Source organism: Protopterus annectens, chromosome 3.part0 (assembly GCF_019279795.1).
Source record: "Protopterus annectens isolate FY-2018-M chromosome 3.part0, PAN1.0, whole genome shotgun sequence".
Lineage (NCBI taxonomy): Eukaryota > Metazoa > Chordata > Ceratodontiformes > Protopteridae > Protopterus > Protopterus annectens.
This window is the reverse complement of record NC_056731.1, coordinates 483,321,660-483,347,418: the sequence shown is the minus strand read 5'-3', so window position 1 is coordinate 483,347,418 and position 25,759 is coordinate 483,321,660. Positions and strand designations below refer to the sequence as shown.

Below are 25,759 nucleotides of genomic sequence, written 5' to 3'. Positions count from 1 at the left end.
TGAATTCAGGAAAAGAAGTACATTTACACCCCCCATGAACAACACTTTGGCCACATTTGAAAAGGTGGTCATTGAGTTGTATAAATATATGAATAAAGGAATGAAACATCAATATAACTTACATTATAAAGAATATGAAATATTAAGACAACTACAGGCTAGTAACAACATCAGAATAATGAAACCTGATTTGGGGGGGGGGGGTAGTTATGTATGATGTTGATGAATACAACAACAAAATCAACAGTATTTTATTTAATTCAGGTAATTATGAGGTGTCATCCATCAATGAAGTCAATATTGGATATCATAAAGTGGATTTAATTTTGGAAGGAATGTTATTAGATGAAAGAATTAGTTTAAATTTGTATGAATTTTTAAAGGAAGACTCCCCTATTGTCAGCACTATATTAGGAATTCCTAAAGTGCATAAGAATATAGTAGACCCCCCTTTTCGGCCCATCATATCGGGTAGTAAATCTAAAACTTTTCCTTTTGGTAAAGTAGTGGATAGATGGTTGAAGCCCGTATATAACAAAATCAGTCATATTGTGAAGGATTCCTGGGATTTTTTAGGAAGGTTAGATACGGGATATATCACCAATGATGGCATATTAGTGACAATTGACGTCGTTGATCTTTTTTCTAGTATTCCTATGGAAGAGGGGTTAACCAGATTCCAACATAGTATACAGAAATACAGTGACTTAGAATGGGACAAAATAAGGTTAATCATGGAATTTATGGAAATAGTATTGTTATACAATTACATTCTTTTCATGGTGAATATTTTAGACAGTGTAAAGGGGTGGCAATGGGGGCAGCTTGTGCCCCCATGTTTGCAAATCTGTTCCTTTTAGATTGGGAGAATGAATACATTTTACAAAGTAAATGGAAAGATTATATTTTATGCTATTTGTGGTTTTTGGACGATGTATTCTTGGTGTGGAGGGGAAATGAAAGTAGTCTCAATGAGTTCAGAATTTATCTCAACACTAGATGTGAATATTTAAGGTTAACATTTAGTATGGATAAAAAGGGTATACCATTTTTAGACACCAGAGTTACAATAGAGGATGGTGGATTCAAATCCAACATATATAGGAAGGAAACCTTTAGCAATGATTATTTGGAGTTTACTAGCTGTCACCCCATATACCAGAAAAAGAGTATAATAAAAGGGCAATACATAAGAGTTGCCCGAAATGACTTCCCAATATTCGGATATGGTGTTAGAGATGGAGAATTTAGGCAAAATGTTTGAAGTCCGAGGATATCCGAAGGAAATGATCTTGGACATTATGGAATATGTCAAGAAGGAATGGGGGAAAAATATAAGCCCATATTAGGAATAGGGAACAAAGTCACACAAGGGCATGAAAGATCATTGGAGAATAATGAATATACCCGAGCATGTATTTTACAATACGCACCAGAAGTAAATGGTATAAAAAAAATAATACAGAATAACTGGAATATTTTAAAAACAGAAGATAGTGTATTCAAGGTAGTGGGAGATGGACCAAAATTTGTATATAGGAATGGAAATAATCTTATGAGGTTAGCGAAGAAAACGAGCTTGAATTATGGACAGCAGGATACACGTACCACAAGATGTGGACGTTGTAATCAGTGTAAATATATCATGTTAGCATCGTCCATTACCCTGGAAGATGTTCATAGTACAAAGATAAGATTTCAAAAAGGTAATTGTAGGACAACCCACGTAGTTTACTTGGCAAAGTGCACAAAATGTCCATGTTATTACGTGGGGATGACTGTCAGATGTTTGAGAAACAGAATTTATGAGCATTATTATAAGATAAAAAGGCAGGACACAAAAATGCACTATGGAGACATCTTAATGGTAATAGGATTTGTAATTCTTTTAATTTTGGGATATTAGAGTGTATTAAACCTAATCCTAGGGGAGGGAATACAAAATTATTATTAAGAGAGAGGGAGACAAGATGGCAAATTAAACTCAATGCTTCAGAATATCCAGGACTCAATGATACTATCTCTTTTAAGCCTGTATTAGAGAACAACCGGTGAGAGTATAGTATGAGAGACACCAGACAGTAATATGTAACAACGGAGTTGGTTCTGGTTATATAGGGACAATGCACATCATGTCACAAATATGAGGTTAACCATGGTGGGGCTTATATGTATTTTAAAACATATGAAGTACATGTTTTAAATTTAAAAAAAAATATTTTATGAACTATATTTAATCATTTTTTATGTTTGACAAATTGGAATATGTTTATAATAAATCATAAAGGTTATAACAGATGATATTAATGTTAAATTAGATAGGTAGTTGTCAAGGAATCATTGCACTGAGCACTTTAAATGGTTAATTAGTATGTATAGTATAGTAAATGGTTTAAGTTTCTGATTGGTTCAAAGCCACATAAAAGGAGAGTAGTGGCGGATAACGTTGGTTCTGATGAAATCTGCTATCTGTAGATGAAAGCGCTTAACCAGTATTCGTTGTATAGTTTTCAAATAAAATTTAAACAAAAGGATTTTTGTTTGAGCCATTGTGTTCAGTGCACATATTGGTGACTGTGACTGATATTGGAGTGTGTCTAGTGTTATATTGTCGGCCAGTCCAGTCGATTGGTGTATGTATTTCTATACAGTTTTAAGTCATCAACAAAAGTTGATAAGTTTTCTTTAAACAAGGTTGGTTTCTTGGAGCCGATTTGTAACTATAGCGTAATCTGTTTGGTAAGTAGCGTAATGGGTTAAAGACAAGACGCTCATTAGTGGTGAAGGAGAATCACCCTGGAATATTCCCCCTTTGAATTTTTACCACTGGCATGATAATTTTCCCATTGTCATTGCTCAGCTGCAAAGTAGATTGCCACTGTTTTATGGTCATCATGATGTAATTGATCAATGTTGGGAGTATCTTATACAGCTATAAGCATTCCTTTATCAGTGAATGTGTAATGCTGTCAAATGTTTTTCTGTAATCTATCCAGGCCATACTTAAATTCTTCCCCTTTTTACAATTCTCCATTGTGGTGCTATTTAGCAACAAATGATTCTGTGTTCATATGACTTTATTTTGTTATCCTGCTGTTCTAGTGCCATGATTGATTTTTTTTCTAAATGACTATAAACTGTTATCTACATCTTTTCTAGTATATAGTTTGTATATTGTTTCTCCCTTTGCAAATTAAGAGATGGAAGTCCGGGAAACCTGGAAAAAGAACCCATCACCTGAACATAGGCCAAGTTCACTATCCTAAGAGACCTAGCTAGACAAGCAACTAGAAGACATAAACCATTCCATCTAGTCTCCTACCAGAAATCCTGTTTAAACAAGCCTAGACATTTCTGAAAAATCGTGAACCAAATTACTGACCGAAACTCCAGCTGTGTTCATTGGGTAATGATGCTGTAGCATCCTCATCTGGTATCTTTCAGTTAATTGCTTTCTTATCAAATTCATATTCCACCCCCCCCATCACAACATTCCCCTCATAACCACCATTCTCTAAATGTCAGAACCTCCCCATACACCCCTCTACTCTACTTTAAATTCTCCACAAGGAAAGAATTTGAAACCCTGTTTGACAATATCCTCCAAACACACTAACATGCTCCAATTCTGTATAATAAATGTATTGCCCACAACATCATGCCACCCCTGTGGAACCTAATAAATATATATGTGTGTGTGTGTGTATGTATATGTGTATATATGTATGTATATGTGTATATATATATATATATATATATATATATATATATATATATATATATATATATATATATATATATATATATATCATACCCATCCAAAACAAAAAAAACTCAAAACTGTTATCTTCAGCTGACTGTTGCCCCATCTCAGTTTTAGCCAACCATAGGAGGAAAGTATTAAAAAGTTTTAATTTTTCTGTGTTTGTTTGTGGTAGCACTTCACTCTGTTACTGTGCTTTTACATTATGAAGACTGTGATTATTCATCTAGTGATGGTCTGTGTTTACCTGGTCTTTCTGAGCTGGAAAACATACAAAAAGGGCTGTAAGTAGTTTTACTTTGTCCTTCTCAGTTTAAAAAACGACTGCACTGTTTGCTGCTGCTTTGTACTTTATTCTACAACTGCATTTGTTGCATTTTGTATTTCACACTAGCTGCTGCTTTTACTTAACTTATGAAAAGATCTGTTTCTGCTATTCTGTTGCAATTATTAATTCAAAAAAAGCTGCACTGTTGCTTATTTAATTTAAACGAAATCATCCTGCTTTTTTTCTTTTGTTCCGTTGCACTTCTGTTGGCTGTAGCATAGAATGGATTCAGACCTGCTGAATTCAGTTTTGTTTGTAGATTGTGCACTAAAAATCAGAACATCATTTTTTAGAGAAGCCCCCCCCCCCCCGGTACCCTCATGATAGAAGTGTACAGTAGGACTGTGTAATTGAAGGTTACTGGTTCAGGGCTCAGTTTGAGCTATTTCATTAGTGCAGGGTGCAGTTTGAGCTTTTTCGTTGGTCTTTTTGTATTAGCTGCTTTGCTCTTGCTTGCGCTTAGCGCACCATGGCACACTACCCCACAGAGGGGTAACTCTTGGCTGTTATAGATGCAAAAGTGCCAATAGCAGTATTTTCCCTTCGAAGCGGATGCTGTCTAGCAGAGCAGTTCTTGAATAGTTCACATCTGTTCAGTGAACCACCCAGCAGAGATTTTACCTCTTACCTATCAACATCAGACCCTATTGATCCTCTTTTTTTATATATAGACCTCCTACTGTACACCCCATAGGTTAGTCACCCTAAAATAGCTCCCAGCCTGATACCCCCATCTTTTTCTCCTTATCTGCTGAGATGCAAAGTTCAAATCTTGCATTAACAGCTGTCAGTTTCCCTCTATTTCTCCTGCCAGCCTGGCGGACATGGGTTTTTTGAGGCAGGGTAGCAACTGCCTCATGTACACTGATAACCCCTTACTCCTAAATCACTCAAGTACAATTTTCGAAAGATGATCCTACACTAAGAATCTTGAATCACTGCTCATCTGCGCCCAGAACAGCAACACTAAACAGGTTGTCAGCACACACACCATGACTCTCTTATTTGTAATACGCACCCAAAACATAAACCTTCATACGCAGTGGTACTCTTCAGAAACCTAAGTAAACACTAGAGACCTCCAAAACACAAACTTGCTACACGTAACACCCAAAGCACTCAATACACATAAAAACACTAGCGCCTGTGTCTCGCCAAATAAGCCCTTAAGGCAATGCACAACTATTCCAAATGTTTTAATTATAGGTGACTCTATAGTGAGATATACAGATGTCCCACTCACCAGGTTGAATAAGGAGAAGGTTACAATTATCTGTCTGTCTGGAGCAAAGATTCACCAGATCACATGTGCACTCTAGTCTCTCAACAAGAAGTACTGTTATGACTCCGTCATAGTTTGTGTTGGTGTGAACAACTTGAGATGTACCTTTCTGGACTATATGAAGAGAGACATGATTAAGCTCTCTGAATATGTGTCCCTGGCCGGTATGTCCCTAGCTTTGAGCAGTATTTTACTCTCACCTAGGATGATACCACAATATAATCAGAAAATGATTGACTTCAATAAGTGGCTTAGTTTCTAGTGTCATTCTAAAGGGATCCAGTTTCTGTCAACCTGGGATGACATGGAGGATAGACCATGCTGCTTTGCCAGAGATGGTCTTTACCTGGCACCTCTAGGCTTTCATTTGCTGGCTAAGGCACTTGCCTACCCCATAATGCCTTTTTTTAGGCAAGGTCACAACAACAGAATTCTGGACGTGAAGATATCAAAACGCAAAGAAATAAGGGTCATGCTGCTAAATGCAAGGAGCTTAAATCCAAAACTGCACTCTCTGGAAGCACTCCTCTCCCTGGAAGATGTTGAAGTCTGTGCAGTCACAGAAACTTGGCTCAAGGCCGCAGAATGTACCCCAGCCTTGCAAGGCTACAATGCCTTCCACACTTTCAAAATTCATATTGAAGGTGTGAGGACCAAAGGAGATGGAGTATCTATCTTCATTAAAGGTAATTACACCTCTAGTCTGGTTAGACAAGAAAACTGCCTGGAACTACTCCAAATCGAAATTACCGTGGGTAAGACACCCCCCCCCCTTCAGGTCATCATCGGTTAAAGGTCCCCTTCCATGAACCAAGATGCCCATGTGGCTTATTTAGACCTACTTGAGGCAATTAAGGTACAACCTACCACCCTAGTCAAGGGTGACTTCAACTGTCCTTCCATTAATCGGGAAACTTATACAAGCCCAAACTCAATCGCACAAAAGTTCCTGCACTTTAACTCAAATGCTCTGGAACAAATAGTGCACCACCCCACAAGGGGCTCCAGTATTCTAGACTTGGTCCTCACCAATATGAGTGACTGATGCAACGCCTCAAGAGTACGGCTCACACTGGTTAAATCCAATCATAAATCCGTCATTTTTGAAGTAGCAATAGCAGCAGAACTCTCCAGAGAAGAGGTCTGGCTAAAAACCTTTACCAAAGCTACCACTGTTGTGTACTGTGGTGAGGAAGGCATTCTACATCGCTCACCTGATTAGCAAAGGCATTGCCTCAAGAGCAAAAGAGATTATAATCCCCTGTACTCGTCCCTCATCAGGCCTATTGAATATAATGCTGCCTTTGGTATGTACCTTACTAGACATCTGCAGCAACTTGAGAGACCTCTGAGACTTCTAACTAAGAAAATTCAGTCTGTCTGTATAAGACATGTGCTGGAGACCCTGAAGTCGCTGTCACTGTACTCAGTAGCGTATAGACTACTTGGAGGCGACTTGTCTCTGGTTTACAGGGCTATCTCTGACCCAGATCTAATGGAAAATGCTACATATCTGTACGTCAAATGGGACTAGAGTCACCCATTCTGGGGACATCACTCTAGCCTGCGACATAAACAGGACCTGCTGGAGAGACCGATACATCTCTCAGAGTTTACCACTCTTCTGGAATAGGCTTCCAGTCCATATCAAACAGAGCACCCATGACCCTGTTTAAGTGCAACCTGGATGACTGGATGGGAAACCAGAAATTTCTGCTGGGGATTGCCCCAGCTTCTCTCCCGGACATGGATAGTCCTTGCTAGAAAAACCTTAGGCATAGATGATATCTCTTCTCTAGTATTATATTGGGATTTAATGGCTAGGTTGGTAAAGATCCTGGGGTCCATAGTCTAGTAACATCCTATGAACCCATAAACTATTTACAACTCTGCAACTATTTCCAAACATATAAAATCCTCTGTCCCAAACAGCATGGCCTGTGGTCTGTTCGAATCGCCCAAACTGCACTCTTCACTCTCACTGATGGCATACTTGTAAACTTCAGCAACTGAAATCTAACAGGAACCATTTTTGTTGCCCTTACCATAGCCTTTGATCTAGTAGACCATCACTAATCATAACTGATATTAGTAACAAACTCTCAGCTGTTTCTAAAACTTTCTATTTGTCAGACACTTCAAATAGTTAGATCCTTAATCAGCCTCAACACCAGTTCACTCAGGAGCTCCCCACGGATCAGTCCTCTCACTCATCTCTTCTCTTTATTCATAAACCCTCTCGACCTTTCCTGCTTACCAGTCATCCTCTATGCTGATGTCATGGTGATGTATAGCTCTCACAATTCCCACCCCACCATCAAGAACCAACTTTAAGACGTCCTGTCACAGCTGTCAAACTGGCTAATTCAGAAAAAAAAATATGAAGTCTTAAAAAAAATTGTGTGATATTTTGAACTAAACCCAAACTATCCAAAGTCACAAACAACTATTAAGTAACTCTTGATAACCACATATTTTTGATAACTAGAGATATGGCTAGACAATACCTTTAACTTTCAACTCTGCATTCACTTATTTCGCTTAACCAAAGCAAAAATCAATTTGCAGCTCTTTTGGGCCAGTGACATTTCCCATTTTCTCTCCCATGAAGGACATGGCCTGGACACAGCCATTGACATGAGTTTTTCTTTCACACCTGGAGCATGGCCTTCCACTAATAGCCTCTGTCTACAAAAATAACCTTTTCTCCTTACAAACCACTGCAAATAGCATTTTCGTATTCATCACTGTGTCACCAAAGATTCTGCATCTCTGCCAGGTGCTCAGCAAGAACACAGGATGTTATGTGATCCTATCTCGCCTACATTCTGAATGATGGGTTCGGAGCCGATCCTCGCTCACTGCACGCTTATGCCAAAGAGCGAAGTCTCTTATTGGCTGAGCTTACTATATCCCAGGATGCACCACCAACAGTCCCCCAGATCTCGTTTGCCGCTTAACTGCAAGGACGTGGTCTCGAGCTGGCTGGGCTGAGTAGCTTTTATTAACTACTTTTCTGTCAGTTTTGTGCTTGTATTTCACAAAAGCCGTTTTAACGGCTATCGCTATTGCTATTGCTATTGCTATTGCTAATTGTGTTCGATTGAGTACTGGACTTTATTGTGTGTGTTTGGGTAGAGTTTGTTTTGGCGCCTTTCAATCCAGGGCCTTTTCGGTCAAACTCTATAACTGAACTTTTTACTGTGTTAAAGTTCCCGGTTATTACACCTAAGGTTGTGTTTACACAGTTTCTGTAAGCCTTCGGTTTTTTTTGTCTAAGCGATTCTACAGTGGTTAAATTTCCTGTCAGGAATTGTTAACATTATGTCTCAAGCCCCTAGGCCTTCGGGCTTTAAAAAATGTACTAAATGTGCTTTTAAGATGTCTGTTACTGATGACCATCTACTTTGTGTTTATTGTTTAGGGGCTAAGCACTTGCAGGAGTCATGCAGCGTATGTCACGCTTTTTCCTCTAGGGTCCTCCAGGAGAGGAAAATAAATTAATTCTTAAAGGGTTGATTAAACCCTCTTTGAAGAAGCCTTGTCTTCCTCCGACTCCTGCCAAAAGAAAAGGGCTTCTCCGACCAGTCCGTCGGATCCGACTGCCAAGAGACCTAGGCAGGCCTCTCCTTCTCCAAAGACTTGAGCCGAGGTCGAACGGTCTGCCTCGATGCCTCCAGCATCGACTCCTCGGGCTTCGGAGCCGGTGGCTGGGGCATCGAGAGGCGGGTCACCTTCGCCGGCTCCACTGCTCTCGGAGCCGACAAGGGTCACCCGCCAGACATTTCCTCCTCGGCGCCAAGTCTACCTCGGCACCGATGGAATCTGGTGTGTTTCCTCGGCGCCGATTCTCATCGAGTCGCCTCGAGCCGGGTCCCCTAGTCCCTTGGGGCCGGGAGAGGTCTTCGAACCCGCTCTGTTTCCTCTCGGTCTCGAGAATGTCGGATTCTGATATAGACAGGGTGCTCCAAAGACTTTTCCAGTCCCCAGTCTTCCAAAATTTGTTTCGCTCCGACCCAGTTGGCTTCGGAGCCGGCGGCCATGACCCATCCCATTGCTATTCCTCCTCCGACTGCTTCGCTCCGGAGCAGGTGCTCTTGGAGCCGGTGGAGATCTCAGGGTCGGCTCCGACCCTTACTCCAACCCGGCCTCGGTCCGAGTTTGGTACGCTGACTTCTTCGGCTGGACCCGAGGGTGATGTTTGGGACCGATGCTGTTCCGAGCCTCCTCTCGGTGCGGACTTCCGTCTACTATCATGGCCCGGAGACTGGACGCTCCCAGGATTCTGGAGGTCCGGCTTTCAGAGCCATGAGGAGTGCCTTGGCCAAATCCTCTTGCCATCTCCGGTTTTACCAGCACCTTCCCTGGGCGTGGAGACTGGGTCTTTGGTAGTTCCCCTGTCTGTGGCCAGCGGAGCCCCGAGGCCTGAGGTTACCCCAGTGGGGTTCCCCTTCCTGAGGGTTTTTCGAATCATCTCCAGAGGAACCCCAAGGAAGAGATCGTGCAAGAGGAAGCACGTGGACTCCCCGAGTCTATCACATCGGACACGGATATGGATGATGCAGAGGGTCCCTAAGTCGCCCTCTGATGATGTCTCCTTTGCAGACATCTTAGAGATCCTCAAACAACGAGGCGGCTGGATGTCCAAACCCCTCTGCGGACGAATCAGTGCTCCTCAAGGCCTTTGGGGCTCAGCCCTCCGCCTCCTGGGTGTCTCCGCCCTTCGACGAGCTTCTGGATTTAGTTTGTCAAGGGCGGGAACACCCGGATACTGTGGAACCAGTCCCTTCTCATCCAAACAAATTCTTATCTGCTCCCCGAGAAGGAGTTCCTTACTAAAGGCGTGGCTGTAGATGCCATGGTGGTGGCATCTGCTACACAGCAGGACGTGGCAGAGGCTTCAACGCCCATCCATCCTCCTAATAAGGTGTCTAGGGGTATGGATAGTAGAAGCGCACCCTGACTTCAGCGGCCTTTACCTTAAGGTCTCTGAATTATTTGGCACATTTTACTAGGCTTCAGAGGGATCTGGTCAAGGAGTTGTCAGACTCCCTCTCGGGTAACCTACCTGAGCAGCTAGCCCAGTCCGTTAGCTCTCAGTTGGCTATCCTGTCGCCAATTGCTAACTCGTCCATGAGGCTCATATCCTATGCGGCCGAAGGGGCGGGTAGACCGGCAGGCACAGGCGTGGCTCTACGTGAGACAGGCCTGGCTCCGCTTGTGTCAGTTTGCGGAGGCCTTCAAGTCTTCCTTCGCCGACGCTCCCTTTGATGGGTCCTCATTGTTTGGACCCAAGGTGAAAGACACCCTTACCCGCTGTGAGCAAGAGGGAAAACGTTATCTGCCGAGGGGCCGTTATTCCACTCCCTTCGGCCTACCCCAAGGCCAAAGGAGGGGGAAAATGTGGTTCCGAAATCTGCAAGTTTTTCTCCCAACAGCAGGAAGATTCCCGTCCAGAGGCAGAGGGCGGGAAATTTTTCAGGAGACTCCGCCCCAGAGGCGGCAGAGGGCCCCGCAATTCTGGAGACCGCGAGTCCTTTCGTGGCTCTTCAGCCTCCCACACGACATGAGGGATTGCCCGCTGTGCTGCTCCGAGCCAGTCGGGTGTCGCTTTGCCAAGCACCTAAAAGCCTGGGAGTCAATCACTCAGGACAGATGGGTGCTTCGGATAATTGCCGGAGGTTACACCATCCCATTCAAATACTCACCCTCCGTCCAAGAGAATCCCGGACCCACCACCCAGTCAAAGGGAAATAGCAGCCGCAGAAGCTTCAAAGCTGCTACAAAAGGAGTCATCCAACCGTCCCCACAGACCAAATCGGATCAGGAAATTACTCCAGGTTCTTTTAGTGCCAAAAGACAGGGGACCTGAGACCAATATTGATCTCAGCAGACTGAACCTATCCGCTACGAAATCCAAATTCGAATGGTCACGTTGCAATCCATTCTCCCGTTGTTGGAGAAGGATGTTTGGATGTGCTCCATAGACCTCAAGGACGCCTATTATCACATACCGATACATCAGGCGTCCAGGAGGTATCTGCGCTTCAGCCTGGGAGCCAGTCATTACCAATTTTGTGCTCTGCCCTTTGGTCTCACCACAGCCCCCAGGGTGTTCACCAAGTGTTTGGCAGTAGTGACGGCTCACCTGAGGAGCCTTGGATTCCAAGTGTTTCCCTATCTCGACGACTGGCTCCTGACTGCCACCACCAGGCATCTACTTATGGACAACCTCAAAGCCACCGCCTCCTGGGTGTTTCCTGGGGATTACATTCAATTGGTCAAAGTCTGTCTTGCTGCCCTCTCAGCATAAAGTTTATAGGAGCAGAGATAGACTCAAGATTGATGCGTGTCTTTCTTCCGCCGAAAGGATCCGAACCTTACAGGGCCAAGTTCAAGCTCTGATCTCGAGATCCAAAGCCCCAGCCAGGATGGTCCTACAGGTTCTAGGCTCAATGTCTGCCACGGTACTTTTAGTTCCTCTAGCAAGGTTACACATGAGGATTCTTCAGTGGCTCTTATCAACTCAATGGACCTTTCAAGATCTCCCCCTCAATCATCACATCATGATTACGGAAATATGCAAAAGGGACCTGCGCTGGTGGCTTCAGACATCCAACTTAGATCAGGCAAACCCTTTGTTCTCCCCCAGCGGTTACCCTGACGACAGATGCCTCCCAGATAGGGTGGGGGGGGCATTGTCTGGGCAGGCTAGTTCAGGGCTCCTGGCTTCCGGACGAAGCTCTTCTCCACATCAACGTGTTGGAGATGAGGGCTGTACTTCTATCCCTACAGGCCTTACACAAGTTCCTTCCTCAGGGTATCATCGCCATCCACACAGACAACATGTCGGGTGGTGTGGTATCTGCACAAACAAGGAGGGACCAGATCGTCCCCTTTGCAGAGAGGCCATGAGAGTGTGGGAATGGGCTGTAGCTACCAACCGCTTCTTGGTAGCGACCCACATCCCGGGAAAGTCAAATGTATTGGCGGACAAATTAAGCAGGACAATTCTCTCTCCTCACGAATGGTCTCTAAACCGCACAGTAGCAGCCCAGGTTTTCAAGAGATGGGGACGCCGTGCTGCGACCTATTTCCGACTCCACAAAACACCAAGTGCCAAAGGTTCTTCTCCTTGATCCCACATCAGGAAGTACCGCCATGGATGCTCTAGCTCAACACTGGCCAACAGGGTTGTTTTATGCTTTCCCTCCAATCCCACTCCTTCCCAAAGTCATTCAAAAGCTTCTCAGCTAAAGTCTTCAATGATTCTGATTGCCCCATACTGGCCTCGCCAGATATGGTTTCCTTACCTGAAAAAGCATGCGGTGGACGATCCGTGGACCTTAGACCTGATCCGGATTTGCTAATCCATCAGTCGGGACATTGGCATCAGTCTCTTCAATCTCTGAAATTGACAGCTTGGCTCCTCCACTTCCGACCTTAGTCAGAAGCCACACACTAGACCCGGAAGTTGTTCACATTTTGTCTTCAGCCCATAAACCCACCACTAACAAATTGTACCTCAGTAAGTGGAAGAGGTTTGCTATCTGGGCTCAACTCAAGGGCTTAGACCCTATCACTGCTCCTGTCCCAGAGGTTTTGAAATTCTTAACATCCCTATTTAATCAGGGATCTTCTGTCTCAACTATTAAAGTTCAACTAGCTGCTATCTCTAAATTCCATGAATCCACGGATCCTCCTTTGATGAGCAGCAGGCTATGCAAAACATTCATTAAAGGTGCGAGTCTGTTAAGACCACCAGTATTTCATCCTGCACCTCCGTGGGATCTTGATTTAGTGCTTCGCATTAACATCTCCCCTTTTGAACCGGCTGCTACTTGCAATTAAAATATCTGTCATGGAAAACGGCATTCTTAGTGGCTATTACTTCAGCAAGAAGAGTCTCAGAGCTTCAAGCCCTGTCTATTAAACCACCATATCTCATTTTCCACAAAGATAGAGTATCTCTTAGGCCTAACCCATCCTTTGTCCCAAAGGTCTGCTCTAGTTTCTGTCTTCAACAATCTCTAGAACTACCAGTTTTCTTTCCAAAATTCTAATGAGGCAGAATACACTCTCCATAAATTGGATGTTCACAGGCAATTACGCTTCTATTTAGACAGGACCCAGCAACTTCGTAAGTCAGACCAGTTGTTTGTGTCCTTCTCAGATAATAAATTGGGCCAAACCATCACAAAAGCTACAATCTCAAAATGGATCAGAGATTGCATAACTCAGGCCTATTCTTCTTCAAATAAGCAACTCGCATCATCTATCAAAGCTCATTCTACCAGAGCTATGGCTACTTCTATAGCTTTTCATTCCAAGTCGCTATTTCGAAATTTGTGCGGCTACTTGGTCCAACCCGCACACTTTCATTTCCCACTACAAATTGGATGTGGCATCTAAAGGACGAGCTTCATTTGGTTCCACGGTACTCAGGAGTGTTTTCCAGTGAGCCACCCAGGATTCCGTGCTAGGACGCTGTCCCATCATTCAGAATGTAGGCGAGATAGATCACATAACATCTTTTAGTTATGTACTCACCATAACTTCAGATGTTTGGGATCCATCTCGCCATTACATTCCTGATACCCACCTCCTTCCCCTGCCTTGCAGATCAGAAGAGATAGAACGGTTTTGAGCTCCACTGTTTTATCTTGTTTCATCTGACGATGTTATATAAGCAGGGTATGCATGTGTGCATGTATGCGGACAAACTAGATCTGGGGGACTGTTGGTGGTGCATCCTGGGATATAGTAAGCTCAGCCAATAAGAGACTTCGCTCTTTGGCATAAGCGTGCCGAGTCGGAGCCGAGGGATCGGCTCCGAACCCATCATTCAGAATGTAGGCGAGATGGATCCCAAACATCTGAAGTTATGGTGAGTACATAACTAAAAGTTACCCATCACTCGCAGGATAAAACTTTTAATGGGAGTCCTTGTTTTTCAATTCAAGCTTATTAACATTCCTTCTACCCTTTTTTGCCAACAACAACCTATTTTCAACAACCACACATCCCTCCCTGCAGACTCCCAGTACTAAACTACATTGCACAGAACACAGTTACTCTGTCTTTCACCCTTAAGTTCTGGGAATTCCTCTCAGCCTCCTCTGAAGAAAACTTCTCCTTTTAAGGAATTAAAGCACTTCCTCTTCAAAGAATTTCATGATACAGTTAAAATTGCATCTGTTACATTGCGCAACCACCAACTCATCTCTGCTCTACCACAGACATTAAGCCCCTTCTCTATATCCCTCACCTTTTTGTTCAAAACACAAGGACCATGTAACTCATACAGACCTTGTATATATATTTCACAAACCTTCTTTAATGCCAGCTCTGTATGAATACATAAATGCTTCTTCACTTACTGTTTCTCCATTCCCACCCCTTCTTATTTGGTACCAATATAATGCTGCATAGAAATGCTTTCACTCTGCAACTAACTTGTATTTATATGTAAACTTTTTTTGTAATTTGTTGTAGACCTATGACTGTGTGTTTCTGGCATGTATTATGTAATTTCAACTTTTGCTTTTATTCCTGGGCTGAATCTGTAAAGGGTCCATTGAGGTCAGTGTTCTACCTCAATTAATTAACTAAATCAGTTAAATTCTGGTCACCTGGGCTGCAGTCAGGGCTCCATCCATCTGCACCCTGTAGCTAGGCTATAGTTTACTAAGTTTAGTACATATGATCTACTGGGCACAAAACCAAACTGTTGAATGTCCACTTTTGCAAGGTTTTGGATATCATAGCTTATGAGGTCAGATGTGATGCGTTCGATGGCTTTGCAAAATAGGCTTGTTAGATTGTAGTTCCTTTGGTCAGTGGTAAAACTATCCTTGTGAAGAGGTATGACCTTATTCCTTTTCCGTACTTCAGGGCATACCATGTGGTTAATCTTAAGTTAAACAAGTTCACAAGGGGCTTTGCAAGGGCATGTTGGGCATTATTTATTAAGCACCTAGATATATTGTCTGAACCAATTGAGGTGGTATTTTTGGCCTTTGAGAGCACAGTTAAGACATTTTGGCCTTTGAGAGCACAGTTAAGACATTTTCCTTGCAGATGTAGGGGGATGTAAGGGATTCAGGGAATTTCTGGGATAAAGTTAGAATTAGATTTATTTGGAGGTATATTCATTATGTCTTTATGGTCAGAATGTGTGGTGCCATCTAGGAATATTGCTGAGTGTTATTTCTCTGATGTGTTTAATGAGTGATTTATAATTATTCTTGAGTTTAGATGCTAGTTTATAGGTTCATAAATTCATACTAATGGCCCTTGCAAGCCATTTTAAGCCTAGCCAATGATCCCTTGTGAGACTCAAACCCTGCACCTTGTGTTTGTAAGGCAAACACTTTAACCATTAGGCCACCCTCCCAACTTTCAGTTTCAGTTCACATTTTACTTTAATTCCCGATGGTAGTTTTTTAGTTCTTTGCTAATCCTTTTAATAGATTATTTCATGTGTGTAGTAATTTATTTATTATAGGATTTAGTTTTTTTTCTTTGGTTGTAGAGTTTATTGTTAAAAGATTACGGTTTCTGGTATCACAGAAAAGTGGGCCAGTGACTAAAAGGTGTGGGCCTGGAGGTGCACAGGTATAGGTTGTTTAGAACTGACAGAGAAGGGAGAGATGGAAAAGGGAATAGAAGCCTACATAAAAGAACTGTGAGGTTAGGGAGGATGAAAATCAGTAAACTAGGAATGGGGCAAAGAGGCAGCCAGGATAAGAGGCTAGGTTGTGTGATGTGGCAGCTAAGGTTGGGGGAGATAATAGACTGATACAGCGTATTGTCCACCGGATGCAACACAAAATGTGGAATGAAGGACTGAAGAAGAGAATAAGGGTTTGGGATAGAAGAAAAAGAATAATACTCTATATGGGATCTGAACCTGTCAGGAATAGACAGGAAGATTCTGAGCTCCAAGGTAGCAGAAGCTGAGGGTTTAAGCAACGTGATGCAGGACTGGAACAGTTGGTATTGCAGACGTGGTCCTAATGGCAGTGGTTATTTCTAGCGTACAGGAGAATATTCTGGACAAGCAGAGTAGTTAACAGTTATGCTGCTCAAAGAATCAAAACTAAGACTTGCCTAATTTGGCTTCCCTTCCCTAAAATGATTTGGTGCTGGAGAATGGTTATACTAATTAGAAGGCTGTGGGGCTACATCCCACAACACCCAGGGCAGCCTGGAGAAAATCTTCTGGGAAAAGAACAAGTGAGTTGCACCTGGTTGTTACAAGTAGCCCACACTCCTCTAACCAATGCAGAGGGTGTCATGAATACCCAGTTTAAGGTGCTCTTATCTAACAGTTTTCATGTCTGTATGTGCTTTATTGTAGGGACAAAGGATAACGAACAGAAAGACAAAGATTATAGTGTAGGATTTTAGAAGAATGGAATGCACTTTGTTAGGAGAGGTGATTAAGGATGAATTAGGACACTGGGAGACTCCTGAGGATATGAAGTGATGAAGATAACTCGGGCAGAAAGTACACAGGACTATGAGCAAGAGTATGAAAAACAGGCAAAAAGATAAAAGAAAAAGAAAGCTAATCAAGTTATGTAGAATATGAGGCTAGCAATTAGGTGGAAAGTTGGGAAGGTGGAGGGAACACAGTACAAAGAGGTCAACAGAAAGTGGTTAAAATGGTGAGTAAAGCAAAGACTAAACTTAAAATGGATTTAGTTAAATGAATCAAAAAGTGAAGCAAAGTCTTTACTAAGGTATGTAATAAAAAGCTGGAAGGGAAGGACAGAACTGTCCATGCCAAGCAAAGACTGGAGGAAGATGCAGAAGAATGGGGAGGAGCAGTGGCACTAAGTGAGCACATTTTGCTTCAGTCTTTGCAAAGGTAAGCAATGTAAGGTTGCCATGCTGGGAGGGAGGTTGGGCAAAATGGGGAGAACAGGGGATAGAGAGGCAAGAGGTTTAGAGGAAAGTGGCTTCTGTTAAGGAGGATAAAGCACAAGTATAAGATGGATTGCCTTCCAGAGACCGGACAAAACTGGCCAATATGTTGGTAGACCTACCCCACCAGAGATCCTCAACAGATCACTGGCTATTGCAGAAGTACCAGAGGACTAGAAGACAGCAGTTATGCTACCTCTGTACAAGAAGGAGCAGGAAAAATCCAAGGAACTACATGTGTGTTAGCTTAACAATAGCGGCAAGAAAGTCATGGAAAAAAACTGAAGGAAAGGCTGAGAGCATTACTAAAGGACAGCAGTTTCCAAGAGAGTCACCAGCATGGGTTCATAGCCAGAAGGAGGTGTCAGTCAAAACTGGATGGCAGGGTCACATGCTGACAGGGGAGTACCAGTAGGAATGGTCTATCTTGAGTTCATCAAGGTCTCTGACTGTGTCCCACAAAGGAGATTGATTGGAATACTGAAGGACTTATGGTAGGACCAGGACTGAGGAATTGGTCAGCTGTGGTTGAGTGGAGGGCACGTAATGAGTAGAGTACCGCACGGGATCTGTCCTGAGTCCTGTACTCTTCATCATGTATGTCTCAGATGGGTCTATATTATCTAATCAAAGAGGCATTACAGCGAATGCCTGTTCATCAACCCTTAAAGAGCGAAGCTGCAGTTAGGTGAACGGCCAAATCAACAATTTTTTCCTAGGGAAAAAAATTGTTTGGTCATCAGAATAAATTTTCCCCTCTCCCCACTGTAGTACAATCTCAGAGTTGGTATATTTAGTTAGGGGGGTATGGGGGGGGCGAAGCCCCTCACTTTGAGGTGTTGTTAGTGATGATTAGTTTCTGGCCAGATCAGTGATTTTTTCCCTAGGAAATAAATCACTGATATTTGGACATTTGCATAATTGGTGGTTTGCTCTTTAGGGGTCGATTTGAAGAGACATTCGCTGTAATGCCTCTTTGATTAGATAATATATACCCATCTCAGACATATCTGAAGGAATGGAGAGCAGGATATACCCATTTACTGATGACACTTTGACACTAAGATAGGTGCAGCAGTGGATGATGGGGTATCATAGCAAAGCATTTGAAAAAACTGAACAGGTGGGCAGAAAAGTGGCAGTTGAGGTTCATCGTGAACAAATGCAAAGTACTTTACTAAGGCAAAAACAACCTTTGTGTGAAGAATTTGCTGGGCTGCATGGGGCTGATGTTGGAAGAGAGGAGAATGATCTGGGGATGTTGATCATTCCTGAACTGAACACTAGGAACCAAGTGAGATGGAAGGGGCAGTCGCAAAGAAATGTTGGGGTGCATTTTTAGGGGGATAAATTCCAGAACAAAAGATATAATACTTGCATACTACAGGTCCTTGGCCAGATCGCACCTTAACACCATAAGTACTGTGTGCAGCTCTTGTAAGGAAAAGGACATCAGGCTGGTGGAAGAAATCTAGAAGAAGACTACCTGAAAGATTCATGGGATTGAGGGGATGAAATATGACCAGAGACTAGAGGAGCTAGAGATTTTCTCACTTGAGTCTAGAAGTATGGGGGGGTGGGGACATTATATTGGTGCACACAATCATGTCAAGGAGATATGAGGGGGGTCATTTCAAACAAGAAATTAAGAAGAGAAGGTAGGGGACAATGACAGAAGACTGTAGGGACTGACCACTCCATGGATTTCAATATTTATAAAGTAGTTTTTACATAGAGAGGTTTGTGGGTTCATGGGAAAGAGTACCAGAATGGGAGGTGGAGAGCTGATGGAATCTACACAGGCATTCATGAGGACATGGAACAAGTGGAACAAAAGGATAAGGCCAGAAGAAGCTGTAGTCTTGTAGGGATGGAAAACAGAATGATAAGGCACTGAAAAGATAAATCTATTGTCTCCTTCTGCCAGTAAGAAAATGTAATATTGTTTGCATTAATTTAGACCATAGGTTCTAGAACTGTGTAATAGAGAGCCTCCCTCAAAGTACAGAATGGGCCTGGTGCCTATCTATATTTCTGAAGGTACTTTTGGTTTCTCCATACTGAAAAATATATGCTGTACTGTACAGAAGCGGTCTGACCCCCCCCCCCCATCAAACATGCACAAAGCCATATTCTTGGTTTCTGGTCATACCCACATGCATATTAATTTACTTGTATCCTTCTGCACTTAGTTTGATCCTACATAAAAAGTACCATATAGATAATGTTTTAAGTCTGCAACATTTTTAGACATGGATGGGACTCCTCAAAACAGGCCCAGGCTTCCTCATATGAGAAACAGTGGTGTAGACAGTTGCACATATTAACCTTTGTAAACCAATACGGTGTCTAAATGATGCTCAGAATTTTTTCTTTTGGCTTCACAGGGTATACAATACAAAGTTTCACCTATGTGTCTTAGTTCAGGTTTTTTTCAGGAGATAACCAGGGAGAAACTGCTACAGGAATTTTACAAAGGTGTGTCGTTAACTACTATTACCTTAATCATTTACCTGGACTTTGGCTACAGCCCTAATGCGCCTCATGAGATTGAAAATGTGAATTTTTGTAAAGGTGTGGAGATTATTTGCTGTGCTACATCAATCTATCTAGAGCACAGTGGGCATGGCATTCCCCCCATTAGTGTTAGCTTCCTTGTATAACTACATTTGTAAATGATATCCTATTGAGTGCTGTACATATAATCTGTAAGGCCAAATGTGCTGCATAGTTAGTTGTGTATTCACATACCATGTACAGAGGTCTTTCTGCAGCTCACAGTCTCATTAAGGCATTCATGTCCTATATTGGTATAGACTCCAGCTGGGTAGCAGTTAGCCATGGGTTTAGTATTTCCACACCTAAGTGGGACCTCTTTTTAAGGTCATCCCCAAAACTAGAAAGAGGCCACTCCATACAGGAATTCTACTTCTCAAACTATTGCTGTTTGTAGAGGTAAGAATAAGTAAATATAGCTTACCCTTTCAAGGTGAAGGTCAATGCAAGTGTATGATAAATAAAGCCCAGTTTTATCTTCTTAAATACTGGTAAGTTGTTATGTTTTTAGAAAGTCTCTTGTCATAGGTTTTGGAAGAGCAGTCCACCACCTGTTTTCTTTATAAAGCCTTGCATTGAACCATTCACAATCAACTATGCATCAGAGTAAAAAAGAAAATCAGGAAGCTAAATGCATGCTTTTGAAGTGGTTTATTTTATTTATTAATTTTATTTATTAACATTTGTTTACCAGGATTGTCCTACTGGACACCAGGTGTCCTTTTTCAGCTGACTCCTGGGGAGAAAAACTGCACAAAGTTACATAACGTGTTATTTAGAAGAAAAAATTGTTACAAGATATGTTAAGTGAGCCTAAGTACATTGTATATATAATCAACTACAATTATGTATGGTTATCCAAGAGTGAATCTTCATTCATCATTATACAGATTGGAACAGTGATATATCTAGATGAGATGAGCTCCACCATGTACCAAGACTGGGTATTGGGAGACTTGAGATAAACTTTGACAGGGTATTAACATTTTCTAAGCATGAGTTTAGGTGACTTTCACCCTCATTGCAAGTTTGGCTGCAGTGCTAGTTTGGCTGCAGTGCTGCATTTGCTCTATCAGATATATTTTTGTCATCATAAGAAGAAAAATTTACTTTACGCACATCCACAGATTGCTGGTTGCCACACACCTACAGATAAAAAATCTATACTAAGCATGTTCCGATATTTATTCTAAGAGGTGGTCTCTGTATAATTTGAAAGATGTTTTAAACTAGTTTTAATGTTGAATTACACTGATGGTTAGGCATTCATTGTGGAGGTTCCATTTTTTAATACCCCATAACATTTCACTGGTAGACTTGAACTTTTGTTTTCGCTGGTAGACTTGAATTTTTGTTTTCGCTGGTTTTGTTTTTGCTGGTAGACTTGAACTTTTATTTTAAGAGTATTTAAAATAAGACTTGAAAAAACTTTTCTAAATGTATTTTATGCCTGATGCATAGTCACAATAAATAAAAACTTAAGTCTATGGTAATTTATAGTCATTCTGATCTCAAAATATCAAGTGCTCAAAATGCAGATTAAATCTTGCTCAATTTTTCAAATTGCCATCTTAAACATTGTGTTATTTCTTTCTATAGGAATTTTAGAGATGTCCAAATTTCTTCATGAGTCTTACCTACCAACAGATGGAGAGAATGAGATGCCAAAGCCTGATTACAGAAAGAAGAAAAAGTGGGGTATTATGGTGACCGCTATCACTGGTGGAATTCTGGTGGCATTGTATGCTGTGGCCATGCCATTTGTAGCTCCTGCTCTAAGGAAGCTGTGCCTGCCATTTGTGCCTGCAACTCCAGTACAAGTTGGAAATGTTATGAAAATGCTGCGTGCTCGAACTGGAAGTGTTGTTGACATCGGCAGTGGTGATGGACGAATTGTATGTTTCAGAGCAGAACTGGTGATTCTGCAGGCTGTTTCTGTATATTGAGTGTTAATGTTGAATATTGCAGTATGCCATGCTTGGATGTGGATTATACCAGGATTTCCTCACATCTGATATGGTTTGATTTCCATTACATCCAGTTTAAAGACCATTTAATTGAATATTTGATAACTTAGTTAAATTAACTAATCGACAATGGTCAGCATCAGTCATGTCATGGTCAAAATGAATTAGAGAAAATACAGAAATATTAGTAAAATATTCACTAGCTCACGTGTATGTTTGCAAAAGTTTACAGACGTGCAAAACATGTGGCAAATCTGTCAGTAAAATATTAATTAGCCTGCATGTACATATGTAAAAGTTTGCACTGGTATAAAATATGTAAGTAAATCTGTGTAACCCACTCACAACGTGGTATATTGCAATCATACTATGACTTAAATATTTTTAGTTTTGAATTTTGAAGGCAATAGTTTGAAAAAAGTTTTCTTGCTTTACACTTTTGTTGTGATATTCTGTATCAAAGTAGTCTATATGCATAGCTATGCACTTATATAAACACACACATATGTGATGTGAGTATATATATATATATCTATATATATATCTCTATATATATATATATATATATATATATATATATATATATATATATATGTATATATATATATATATATATATATATATATATATATATATATATATATATATATATATATATATATATATATATATATATATATATATATATATATATATATATATATATATATATATATATATATATATATATATATATATATATATAAAATATAGATACACGTATAATACATGATATAGATTCAGGAAGGGAATAACGTGGAGCCATGAAATTTCCAAGTTATTCAACATAGTCTCCCCAAAGTTCAATACACTTGGCACATTTTGTCTGTAGTTTCTGTAACCCTGCCAAAAAAAAGCGTGAAGTCTGATTACTGAAATACTGCTCATTTCCAGCAATCACCTTCAAATCACATGAAAATTGCTGCCATTTCAAAATCTTTTAAGGTTTGGAAACAAGAAATAGTCAGATGGTGCAAGATCTGGTGAGTAGCATGGATGGTCTATGCACTCAAACCTCAATTTCGTCAAAACATCCATCGTTTTGCCAGCCTTGTGAACAGGTGCATTGTCTTGCAAAAGGAGAACTCCTTTTTGCAGCTTCTCTCTCTTTTTTTCTTTCAAGGCCTCCTTTAATCAGCACAGAAAGTTACAGTAGTATTCTGCATTAATTGTTTGGCCCCTTGGAAGATGGTCATTACAACACCTTCCTGATCCCAAAACACTGTGGCCATGACCTTTCCTGCTGACTCTTTGGATCTTGAACTTCTTTGGCCTTGGTGAATTTGAGTGCCGCCATTGCATGGACTGTTGTTTTGTCTCAGGATCATAGTGGTGCAACCATGTTTCATTAACTTTAACTTTAACTAGTTCCAAAAAGTTGGCACCAGCTCAATGAAAATGCTGCAAAATCAACTTGGAAGTGTCCACTGTATGTCTTTTCTCGACAGCATTTAAACATTTTGGCACCCACTTGGCTGACAGCTTCTGCATACCCATCTGCTCATGGATTATAAAAACAAAAGGGTTACGTAACATTTAAAAAGTTAGAACAAAATGGGTAATACGTGCACAAAAATGAAAAGACCCCAAAGTCCACCGTTAACCGAAGACGCAAAATATATGCAATCACAGCGCGCTGACAACATTAGATATTATACTAAATGGGTTAATAAATATGAATTTGATGGGAAACTAGAAAGATCCTCGCTTATCAAACTTATTAGACAGTTAAAAAACGATTCTAAAGGTCGGGTTAAAAAACAGCGTAAATTAGGAGTTCCTCAGGCACACAGGTGGATTGAGGAAGCAAACCGAAGAGAACAAAAGAATAAAAATTCAAAAGCAATGTTTCTAGACAAAGAGGATAATAACTTAGTTATAGCATCGGCCCCTCCGCCGTCTCCGGTTCCCTTACCAGCTCCCTTACCAGAATATGAAGCAAAAGAACAAACTGACCCACCCCCACGATATCCAGTTATTCCTATAAAACCACTACCGTTTGTTAGAGATCCTATCGAGACTAGGTCTCGAACACGTAAATTAAAAGGGGATATTGAATTATATCAAATGAATGGAAATTCACGGGCTATGAGTGAAGAAGAGATATGCCCACTCATAGAAGTACCAAATCCTCAGGAAGGACAAGAAGGGCAGGACACAACTCTCTTAGTATACAGACCGTGGACACCAGAAGACATCCGGAAAGCCACAGAGGGAATTCCCCATCCAAAAGTTAATTTTAGAAAGTTTTTAGGAGACTTGCAGGGCATGAGATTAAGTTATCACTTAAATGGAGAGGAAGTAGAAAAAGTGGTCAGACAAATAGTAGGTCCAGATTGGCACATGATCAGTGGCAACTGGAATCCCCGTGACACTGCACTTAGACCCCTCCCACATAGCAGCGCAGAACTAGATAACAGAGTGAAAGGTCTGACGGACCGAATTTCTGAGAAATGGAAGCCTAGGGCAGACTGGACTTGCATTAATCAATGCATCCAACAAGAAAGTGAAAACTGTTGATAGATATTTTGCCATATTATTGGAATGTTTTAACAATCACTGTGGAATGCAGGTGCCTGAAGATCAGACACAAGATTCCCCATATGAGCAGCTGTTAAAGAATGCATTTTTGAAAGGCAGTATTGCACCCATAAGTAGTTTCATTACTAAACATATGGTACACCATCGTACAAGCAGATTACAATCACTGCTTGAATATGCTAGACATACCGAAAGGCATTTTAATAACAAAAAGAAAAAGAAAGCCCAAGTATTTGCTGTGGAAGATGGAGAAGTTTATTTAGTACAGTCCGGACAAAAGGGCAAAAAGAATACCCAGGGAAACAAACAATCTGATCAGCGATCAGAGGACTTTGAAGGGAGGAAGAAAAGAGGTGAGTGCTTCAAATGCGGGAAAAAGGGACACTTGGCAAGGGATTGCAGGAAAAATAAAAAGGCAGCAGTGGAAGACAAAAACGATGAGGGTGAGGACTGACTATATGAAAGTCAGGAATCACTAGATAGGAATAATAGAGAAAAGACAAATGACAATGTGATAGAAGGAGCAGAGAATGTGATAATAGAGGAAGTGCAGGAAGCTATCGATAGTGAAGAAAACAAAATATTAGACCTAGCCTTAATGAGCTTAGAGCTCTATCTAGCTGACACAAAACCAGAAGTGACACTCCTGGTAGAAGGGAGGGAAGTCAAATTTTTGTGCGATTCAGGGGCATCACGAACCCTGGTACACCCCTCCAAACTACCAGAAAATTCAGAATCACATGACTTTATACTAGTAAAAGCAGCTAATGGACAGCTGTATCTGGAGCCTTTCTCCCATAACATTACAATAACAGATCCTGTTTCAGGATTAACCCAGAAAAGCAAAATTGTTGTTTCTGCAAAATGCCCAGTGAACCCTTTGGGCAGAGATCTTATGCAACTATTAGGCATAGCAGTCGTTCCAGCCATGCAGGGTATGGAAGCACAGCGACAAACTAATACTTTTGCAGTACAAACAGAAGGTGAGACATTTTACTGGTACAGCCAGGACTTAGTTACGACTGGCCCTGGAGCAGTAACTGAAGAGTTAATGAATGTAGCTATCAGTAAGTTCCCCTCCCTTTGTATTGACATACAACACCTGTTGCACAGTACTCTGTATTATTGTAATACACCAGGACCCGACAAAGAATATGAACAAGAATTGTTTAGGAAATCATGCAAACAGATTGGTACTGTGTAATTTGTACTGGGACATGAAAGGGAACAGTGTAGTTAGCTGTTAATTACCCCAGGAGTTCTTTTCACTTTACAAATCAAATCTATTACCGCATGTTAGTTTAACTAAAGAGGAAGATTTAAAATGGATAGACCTAGGAGAAAATCACAAA

General features: G+C 41.3%; 1 protein-coding gene across 1 annotated transcript in view; it reads left to right on the top strand.

Annotated features, from left to right (window-relative positions):
- ATPSCKMT (ATP synthase c subunit lysine N-methyltransferase) overlaps positions 1-25,759 on the top strand; it is a 464,757-nt gene that overhangs the window by 28,004 nt on the left and 410,994 nt on the right. Inside the window, exon 2 of the mRNA XM_044064907.1 lies at positions 21,460-21,755. Within this exon, the coding sequence (XP_043920842.1) occupies positions 21,471-21,755 (285 nt within the window). The 5' untranslated portion in view covers positions 21,460-21,470. The remainder of the gene's footprint in view (positions 1-21,459; positions 21,756-25,759) is intronic.